The following is a 10,566-nucleotide window of genomic DNA, read 5'->3' on the forward strand; positions in this document are numbered from 1 at the left end:
ACGCGCTACATATACGAATTGCCAGCAGCCGAATGACTTTGTTCGCCGCCGCCATTGCCACTCCCCATTTCGTGGCCGGCAACCACACCTCTGCCGCGTATAAAAGACTCGACAGCGCCGCGTACGCAATCACCTTTCGCTTACTTGCCCTTGCTCCTCCAGTGTTTGGCATAATTTTGCTGAGCGCCCCATACACTCTCATAGCCTTTGCGCTCGCCTCTTGTGCGTGGGGGATGAACGACAGATTTTTGTCGACCCACACCCCCAGCACTTTTATCTTGCCTTCCGAAAGAATCGTTTGTCCCAAGGCTTCAAGTCGTACCACCGCAATTCTTCTTTTCCCCGTGAGCAGAGCCAGTTTCGTTTTCCGTGGCACCAGCTCCAGACCTCTTCCTTCCATCCACTTTCCCACATTCTCGATTGCCGTAACCATTTTCCTCTTCGCCCTTTCTAGTTCCCTATCACGCACTATCAAAGTTATGTCGTCCGCAAAGGCCACCGTAACCACCCCGCTTTCACCTGTTAGGCGCAAAACCCCATCGTACATCACATTCCAGAGCAGGGGTCCCAGAACCGACCCCTGCGGCACTCCCGCACTATTTATGAATGTGTACGATGCACCCGACGGCATACTCGCGCTCACTTTCCTACCCGTGAGGTAACTACGCACCAAGCGCACTAGCTTCCAGGGCACTCCAAACTCCCGCAACTCACTCACGATCGCCTCCCGCGAAGCCGAGTTGAATGCATTTCTGACATCCAACGATGCCACGAGGCACACTTCTCTCCTTCTCCAGGTCCCCTGGTTGGCTCCTTCCACTTGTTCAACTATCTCCTTGAGGGCCTCCACGGTTGATCTCCCTTTTCTAAAACCGTACTGTGCCCCGCTAAGTCTAGGCTCGACCACCGCCTCCAGCCTCTTCTTAATGACCTTCTCCGCCACCTTCCCGGCGAAATCCGTGAGACAAATCGGTCGGTGTCCGCCGCCGCTTTTAGGTATTAGTACCAGTCGGCTATCTTTCCATCTGCTAGGGTAATTACCAGTTTCAATCGCCCGGTTAATAGCTGCAACCCAGGCCTCCGGAATCGTAGTAGCAGCCGCCTTCACTACACTAGCAGGCACCCCATCAGGCCCAGGGGCTTTCTCATTTGGAAGGGTCTTGGCTACCTCAACCACTTCCGCCTCCACCACCTCCTGTATACTTTCCTCCGGGTCACCCGCCTCCTCGCCTGGCCCTAGCTCCGGGTGGGCGGGAAACAAGCCCTTTACCGTTTCCAAAAACGCCTCATCTGTCCATCCTACCTCCTTAACTTTTCTACCGATCTTCCCCGTCACAATCTGGTACCCTTTTCCCCAAACATCAATATCAAGCTCGTCACACAGCTGTTTCCAACAGCGCCGCTTACTATCCTTGATCATGTCACGCAGCACTCTGCGCTCCCCTTTCCAGACTTCCTTTTCCTGCTCCGACACCCTCCCTGCTCGCAGCCCTCTTTGGTGTATCCTTCTGGCCACATTGCATTTTTTGCGCTGGAGAGCGATCTCCTGCGTCCACCAGTAGACCGCCCTCTTCTTCCCCAACCGTCGCCTTGTCGTCACTTCTTTGCAGACCTCCTGGAGCAGTTCGTCGATCGTATCAGCTTCCCACCTCGACCTTTCAGTAGCTTTCATCTCTAACAGTTTTGTCGTAAGCATCTCTTTGTTAATCTTCCTCGAGTTCCATGGACTGTAAGGGTCGGCCCGTTGCCCCTGTTCTACTGTCGCCTTGGGACTTCCCCAGCTCCAAACTATATAGTTATGATCGCTGAAGGAGTCTATTTCCAGCACTTTCCACCCCGTCACCAACTGTTTAACTTCATCTGCCACCACCACAATGTCTATTATGGTCCCGCTGCCCCTCCCCTGAAACGTGGGCAGGGTTCCTTCATTTACGCAGACCATCGCCAAAGCCGCGACCCATTCCTCCACAACCTCCCCCCTTCTATTGGTGTGCGGCGCCCCCCATATAGGGGATGCCGCATTTACATCCCCCGCAACGATCGCTTTTGCACGACCGTTCTCCCTAACTGCTTCACCTAAGCCGTCTAACCTCCATTCCAACTGCACTAAAGTGTCATTTGGCGGTAGATATACACTATATACGAAAACATTTTCTAACAACACCCACACAAATCCAACCCCTTGTCCAACCTTGTCCACAATAAGCCTGTCCCCCGTCACCATTATACCCACCGACCCAGTCAAATCCTTAAACACTTGCACTCCCCTCGTGTCCGGGCCTACCTCCGAAAGCACAAGCACTTCCGCTCCCACTTCCCCAGCCACTCTCACCGCCATATCCAGGGCCACCCTGCTGTTGTTGAGATTAATTTGCAGCGTTCTAAACACCATCTTGGTTGGGTTTATCTATTTCCTCCTCCTGGTTTTGGACTACCTCTTCCTCAGTTCGTGCACCGGCTTGCTCGTCCTCCGGTGCCCAATATGGGTCGTCTCTGGCTTGGCTCCGGGACACCTCTTCCTCCTCCTGTTGGGCTATTTCTTGCTCTTTCGCTTTTTTCCTGTTTTCGTACTCGCACCGTCTGGTGAAGGCTCTGTGTCCTTTACCGAGACCTTGCTCGAGCCCCTCACAACGCCTGCACGTTGGCTCTTCCTTGCAATCCCTGGCCTGGTGTCCGGATTTGCCACAGTTGAAGCACAGGGCGCTCCTGTCGACCCCCGTGCACCTGGCCGCGGTGTGTCCAACCTCCCAGCAGCGAATACACCTCACGAGCTCCGCGCTCAGCCGCACCCGGCAGGACGTCAAACCCACCCGGAGATACCCCTTCTTGGCGATGGAGTCAGCAGCATCTCGATTAACCTGCACGTATGCCACCTGTTGCCCACGGTCAACTGGCACCATCTGTTTAAACCTGCATCTTGCTTCTGGCGACGTCGCCCGCATTATGGCCTCAAGCACCTCCTCGCGGGTGGTTACTGCGCCCAGATCTCTGATGCATAGAGTGCAGTACTCTTCCAGCATCGTCACCTCCCTATCGCTTATCGCAGCACGGATCTTGCAGAGCACCGGGTTCGCTTTGCCGGCACCCTTCTCCACCCTCAGGAGAATATCTCCTGTCCTCGTCTTCTGGATACCCCATTCGTACCCACTCTCCCCTATTACACTTTCAACAAAGAATTCTATTTTGTTTAAACATTGGAAATTATATGAATAGAACTTTTTTAAAATAATCAAAATTTAGACCAGGGCATCCAATGTTTATTTAATTTTTTTGACAAAATACACAATGCAAGAAAGTGTAAAAAAAACCAATGGCATGTAAACATTGACAGCACAATACTTACAAATAACATCATTAAGCTTTAATTTAGAGAAAGCCTTTTTTGTGTGGTCTGTTTTGTTCTGTCCGCAATAATTGTAGAGGCATCCGACTTCATCAGATATCAGACTTCTTAAAATCGTATTTGTTTTAGGGACTAGCTCTTTTCCTCCAGCAAGTGTACAACAGTAAGATTTCTGAAAATATAACGCAAAAAATAAGTATGAATCTTTGAACAAACAAACTGTACTACAGCTTTTTATGTATATATTTAGAAATGTTAGTTATTAAATACACTTTACACTACAGATGAAGTTTTTACAATTATTTAATCTCATTATAACGATCAATCGAAAAAACAAACTTCAATCTGTTCACTACTAGACCATTGAATAAAAAATGTTTATCCCATGTCTAGACCCAGAACAATAAAAATGTCAGTAACTTACAAATGAATTGAGATGAACTTGGCCGTCGCTCAAATAGGTCTCTATTTCGTTAATGCCCTCTTGCGTTTTAATAGGCAGAGAAACAGGTAATACAAATTCATCAGAAGTTGCAGCAGGTGCTGTTTTGTGAGTGGATTGATTACATTGTAGTCAATAAATATCGACTGGTCGCAGAAAGTGTGTTTCCTTCGGACTCCAAGCGAGTCCGAGCAAGGGGAATAAATCCCATAATATTACATGGCGACCGTGACAGTGTTTTTGTAAGGAATGCTGGCACCGTAAAAATGTGCGGCTCAAAATACTCCAAAAATCGCGAGGATGTCGTTATCCAGACGGCTGGTGTAGGGACTAACACCGCGATTAAGGAAACAGAAAAAGAATTGGCGACGACTGAATGGCTGTTGATTGCAATGCTGGTGTTAGTAGCTGTCGGTATCATATATTTCTTGTTGAAAAAATTACAAAAGAGCATATTACGAACAGTTCGTAATGAAATACAAATGCACGAACTAAATGTATCAAGAAATAATATCGACGGTAACTAGCGTGCAGACCCCAAAATTTTTTTTTTCATCTGGACCCAGGACAGGATTTCGGCAAGAAGCAGCACCGCCCCGGGTATAGCAACTTAGGTGAAGTGTCGTGATAAAGGTCATAATGGTAAATTTAGTGATGTGTGGAGTGAATATTAGGGAGTTTGATGGAAATTACACTTAGTAACTTAAACGACAATATTAGAACTTTTAGGGACAATTTAAAAAAGGACAATGCAGCACGACGCCAAGATGCGGCGCTGACGGAACGTAAGTTGAAAGAATTACATAAATTTAGGCAAAATTATGAATCTGTAGTAAAGGACGTGCATATTGCTGTAAAAAACAAAGAAATTTTAGCGGAAAGCATAGGTTTAATTAATAATGTTGTTGCCCGCATTAAATTTAAATTAGAGGAGTGTCTCAGTATTTTACAAGCACGCACCATTACTAGCGATTCAAATCTAGAAAATAAGGAACAACAAAAATTAGACGATAAGGTAGGGGTGAGTACTAGCGTTAGCGATAAGAATTTAGCAATAAATAATTCTGACGAAATGGCGGACAAATTTGATTTCAAAATTGCTGTAAATTTACTACCAAAGCTGACGGACGATATCGAATCTATATACCAATTAATCGAAGGTATCGAGTTGTACGAAGCAGGTTTAAATGCAGAAGGTAAAATTGCATTAATTAATTATGTACTAAAGGCTTGTGTGCAACGTCGTGAAAGAATTCGTTTGCGACAAACGTACACCACAATAGACCTTCTAATTGCCGATCTAAAAAAATATTTTGTTCCCAAACAAACGTCAGGGATTCTCGCGAATAGGCTACAGACCATTAAACAAGGGAATTTGAGTATAGAAAAATTTGGTAAATCCGTAGAGTCCTTGATGTCAGATTTAACGTTAGCGCAGGCAGAAGATCAGCCAAACTCTTTGGAAACGTTTAAAAACGAAAACGAAAAAATCGCTGTTGATGTTTTTAGTCGAGGTTTGAAAAATTCGCAGACCCGTACAATTTTACAGGCACGCCAGTATAAAACTTTACGTGAAGCGATTGTAGGTGCCACGGAATTTATCCCGCATGAATCCGAAAATTCATTATTTAGTATGCGCGGTTCTCAATATAACTATTCTAGAGGTAGGAATAGGGGTAGAAATAATTATTATCGTTCCAATTACAGAGGCAATCGAGGATTTAACTATAACCAAAATCGTGCGCGCGGTACCTTTACTTATAATAGGCCAGGGGACGCTCAGCGAAATAATACTGGCTGGCGTGGTAGATCTCGGCAAAATTACAATAGAGGTTACGTAGGTAGATCGCATGGTCAAAACTTCCAAAACAGAATGTACTTTGCGGAGGAACATCAAAATCAGAGGCAACAGGATAACAACGAAGCTTCGGATCCTACACAATTTTTTCGAGGCCAATTTCAAGTTTTAATACTAGTAATTTAAATTATATTGAATTAGAATACGGACAGGATAAGATAAAATTACTTTTAGATAGTGGCGCTTCTATGAGCGTTATTTTTGAGGATAGCGTAATTCAAAATTTACAACACATTAATTACGACAATAAGATTGAGATTTGTGGCGTCAGCGGAAAAGTAACATCTTTAGGATCAACTGAGTTACACCTAAGCGCAAATAACACGGAGTTTACTCATTCATTCATAATTTTAAAATCCTTTACAGAGGACGAAAATGGTGTGTTAGGTTCAGATTTTTTCGAAGAGACGGCAGGAGTTATTGATTACGAAAAGTTTGAATTTTCATTTTATGTTAATAATGCAAAAATTTCATTACCAATGCACTCGACATATCAAAATAATATTACTATTCCACCACGATGCCAGATCATAAAAAATTTTCCCTTAAATGCAAATTCCGAGGTAGTTGTACTTCCGGAAGAGGTGGCCAATGGCACGTACGTAGCCGGTGCAGTCACTTCAGCATGTCAGCAAAATACCTTTCCGGTATTGTTTCTCAACATTACGGAACGTCCTGTAATACTGAAGAATTTTCAACCAAAAATAGTCGACGTTAGCGAGTATAATATCATTTCCTTTGGAGAAACTGAACACAAATCGGTTAATCGAGTTGATGAACTCTTGAAATCCATTAATATACAACATCTGCCAAAATATGAACAGGAATTAATTTGTAGAATATGTGCGAAATATTGCGATGTTTTTCATTTACCCGGTGATCATTTAACTGTTACAAATATTTTGAAGCATGAACTTATACTAAATAAAGATGCGACACCGAGTTATTCCAAACCTTACCGAATTCCAAACGCACAAAAAGGAGAAGTTGACAAGCAAATTAGTAAAATGTTAAATGACGGAATTATAGAACCAGCGAAAAGTCCTTGGAATGCACCGTTTCTTTTAGTTCCTAAACGGCAAGATAGCCAGGGCTCAAAACGTTATCGTATCGTTTTCGATTTCCGAAAGTTAAATACTAAGCTTACAGACGAGAAATTCCCATTACCGAATTTGACAGAGATTTTTGATTCATTGTTCGGCGCGAAACTATTTTCACATTTAGACATGGCGCAAGGCTACCATCAAATTGAGTTAACTTCAGAATGTCGACCTTGTACAGCATTTAGCACCGATAAGGGTCAATTTCAGCATACGAGATTGCCAATGGGGACGAAAGTTTCACCATCGGTTTTCGCTCGGACAATTGCCATTGCTTTGTCTGGTTTGCAATACGAATCTTGTTTAGTTTATTTAGACGATATAATAGTTTTTGGAAATAATTTAATTACACATAATAGGAATTTAATTAAGGTTTTAGATAGATTGCGTAAGGTAAATTTAAAATTAAACCCGGAGAAGTGCGACTTTTTACGCCAAGAAATAGTTTATCTGGGGCATGTCGTCTCAGGCAGCGGCATCGCTCCGTGCCCAGGAAAAATTGACAAACTAATGAACTACCCTGTACCAAAAGATGCACAATCAGCAAAAAGATTTGTGGCTCTTGCAAATTATTATAGGTCTTTTATTCCCAACTTTTCAGAAATTGTAAATCCGTTACACAAATTATCGAGAAAAAATGCTATTTTTAACTGGTCCAAAGAATGTCAAAAAGCGTTCGAGATTTTGAAAGATAAATTGTGCGATTATCCAATATTACAATATCCTGATTTTTCAGAAAACAATAAGTTTATTTTGAAGACCGACGCATCGAAATATGCGTTAGGTGCTGTATTATGTAATGGTAATAACCTCCCAGTAGCTTACGCAAGCAGGGCATTGAACAAGGCAGAGTTAAATTACTGTGTTATCGAGAAAGAATTACTGGCAATTACGTGGGCAGTCAAACATTTCAGACCTTATATTTTAGGAAGAAAATTCGAAATTCAGACCGACCACAAACCCTTAATTTATCTTTTTGGTATGAAAAATCCGAGTAGCCGACTTACGAAATTTCGGTTAACTTTAGAGGAATACGACTTCAATGTAGTACACATTAGCGGCAAAAGTAACGTCACCGCAGATGCTCTCTCACGTATAATTTTGACGTCAGAAGAGTTACGTTCGATTGGTAACCAAAATAATAATTTACATGTACTCACTCGCGCTCAATCTCGATTGAACTTGAGTGATGTCAGGGATAAGGATACCGCATCAGCTAAGGTCCGGGAGACTGATCAACTCACGGTCCGACAGTTGTTAAAGCGGCCTAATAATGCTACAGAAATTAAACCGGTACTTCCAAAACAATTACTAATACTTTACAAAAAATTCATAAAAGAAAAGGTTGATGACATTTATACATGTGGCAATAGAATTATTTTTAATGCAAGCTTGCAAACGATGTACATAGCGCTAAACAACGACGAGACGGATTTGAATCCTGAACTTCGGTCAGCTTTAAACGTCGTCATCGATATATGTAAAAGAGAAAAAATTGAGGAATTAGTTCTGTGCACAGAACAGACAAATGATTTGCCACAAGTTTTACTTAAACATTTACTCTCAATATCCAAAGAATTAAAAGTCAATAATGTAAAACTTTCTATCATTAAAGGAGTTGCTAATATTTCAGACCGTGAAACTCAACAGTTAATTTTGAACGACTTCCATTTATTGCCCAGTGGAGGACACTGTGGTATTTCGAGGATGTATAATAATATAAAGAAGTATTACTTTTGGTCAGGATTACACCGCGACGTAGAGAAATTTGTAAAAAAATGCGATGCGTGCCAAAGGTATAAACACTCAAAACCCATAATAGAACCAATGGTAATTACGTCAACATCTGCGTACGCATTTGATAAAATCTTCTTAGATTTGGTGGGACCGCTTGAAACAGATGTCAGTGGAAATAAATACATTTTAACCATACAGTGCGATCTTACCAAGTACGTAGAGGCATACCCGATAAAAAGTAAGGATAGCTTAACAGTAGCCACAGCGTTTGTAAATAACTTCGTTTTGAGATACGGAGTGCCAAATACGGTTGTAACAGACAGGGGAACCGAATTTTTAGCCGAAATTTTTAAGGATACTTGTAAATTATTACAGATTAAGCAGCTAAATTCTACAGCTTATCACCATGAGACGCTAGGTGCGCTAGAAAATTCACATAAAAATTTGGGCGCGTACTTAAGAATTCAGGTAAATACATTCAAAAATGCTTGGAGTTCATGGGTACCTTTTTGGTGTTTTGCTTATAACACAACGGTGCACACAGAGTCAACGTATACACCTTTTGAGTTAGTTTTTGGACGAATTGCGAAATTACCTTCCCATTTAATTACTAATTTCGATCCAGTTTACAATTATGTCGATTACCCTAAAGAACTTAAATTTAGGTTACAGCAAGCCCACGCAGATACACGTGAAAAGTTAATCAAGTCAAAAAATTTTAGGAAGTGCGTCTATGACAAGCGCACGGATAATTGTAACGTAGGAATTAAGTACAGGCCTGGTGATTTAGTATTAGTAAAAAACACTCCGGCCAATAAGTTACAAGAACTTTTTAAAGGTCCATACGCGGTTGTGGAGGACCATTCTCCAAATTTAGTGTTGAAGGTTCAAGACGGTACAGTGACAGTTCATAAAAATCGTGTTAAGCCATACCTAGATTAAGTTAAATTCTAATTTCTTTAATTAAGTTTGTAAAATTAAGTATGTAACGTAGGATATAAATTACAGTTAGACTAAGTACAAAAAAAATCAAATCTTGTAGAATAGATTTTTTTTCCCTCGCTATGGAGGTGTAGTGGTAGGTAGTTATAATAATAAGTAGTAGGGGAAAATAGTGCTAGCATGTAAGATTAGAATGTAGGCAGTATTGAATATAAGTAGTATTGTAGAAGTAGTCAATAAATATCGACTGGTCGCAGAAAGTGTGTTTCCTTCGGACTCCAAGCGAGTCCGAGCAAGGGGAATAAATCCCATAATATTACAACATTGTAATATTTCCTTATTCTGTTGCTTTAATTTGAGAATTTCGGACAGGAGTATTTCAAATGCTAAAAACATTCAAACATAAGTGACCAATTTTAGGTTGTCATTTCAAAAGTCATATGAAAATTCACACATGGGTTTCACGATAATTCAACCGGTTTAACCGGGTTGGTAGATTCTACTATATGGTTACAATTAATGCCACAATGTTTCTATGGTAATTTCTACTAACCTGGTGAGATCGTTGAATTATCGTAAGTTCAGTAAGTACAGTACAGGTCATAACAACGTAGTGCTGTAATATTAAGGCACCAAGGTATGATCAACATAATTTGAATTCAGGGAAGGCTGTGGAAATTTTAGGTCACGGTCATCTTAAAAATGAACTAATATCATGAGCATCCCCCTAACCCCTCTTTCAGGGCCTACTCGAGTCACTTTTTTGTTTTGATCGCACCTTACTAACTAAGTGACTACTTACAATTATTTGACGAAGAGTCTCTAGGTGTCAGTGATTGGGAAGCTGATGCACTTTGTTGCAAGCCAGACCTCGGCGTTTCGGTCCCAAATAAATTATAATTCTGCTGAGATCCAGAACCTGGAATTTTAAATTACAATTTCCTAATACGCTGAATAAATACTTTACTTACAAACCCTGTTCTCCAGCAAGCTTGCTGACCTAGACCTTTCACCAGCTTCCGAATTATAATGTTGTTGCGATCCAGTATCATTTGATATAATACCTTAAATTTTAGATTATAATTTTATTGTGAATACTCTAACAGCTTGCTTACTAATCCTTTTTTTTAATGTGGGAGGACGA

General features: G+C 41.6%; 1 protein-coding gene across 1 annotated transcript; it reads right to left on the reverse strand.

The window, feature by feature from the left end:
* Positions 1-2,381: 2,381 nt before the first annotated feature.
* On the reverse strand, positions 2,382-3,020 carry LOC116164092 (serine/arginine-rich splicing factor RS2Z32-like). Its single transcript, XM_031478219.1, has one exon. The coding sequence runs from the start codon at positions 3,018-3,020 to the stop codon at positions 2,382-2,384; it is 639 nt and encodes a 212-aa protein (XP_031334079.1).
* Between the last annotated feature and the right edge of the window lie 7,546 nt (positions 3,021-10,566).

The sequence above is a fragment of the Photinus pyralis genome, unplaced genomic scaffold (assembly GCF_008802855.1).
Source record: "Photinus pyralis isolate 1611_PpyrPB1 unplaced genomic scaffold, Ppyr1.3 Ppyr1.4_LG2, whole genome shotgun sequence".
Classification (NCBI taxonomy): Eukaryota; Metazoa; Arthropoda; class Insecta; order Coleoptera; family Lampyridae; genus Photinus; species Photinus pyralis.

Bases quoted from the DNA above. Each gene is read 5' to 3' on its own strand.
- LOC116164092 (XM_031478219.1), bottom strand. From the start codon at position 3,020: ATGCTGGAAGAGTACTGCACTCTATGCATCAGAGATCTGGGCGCAGTA.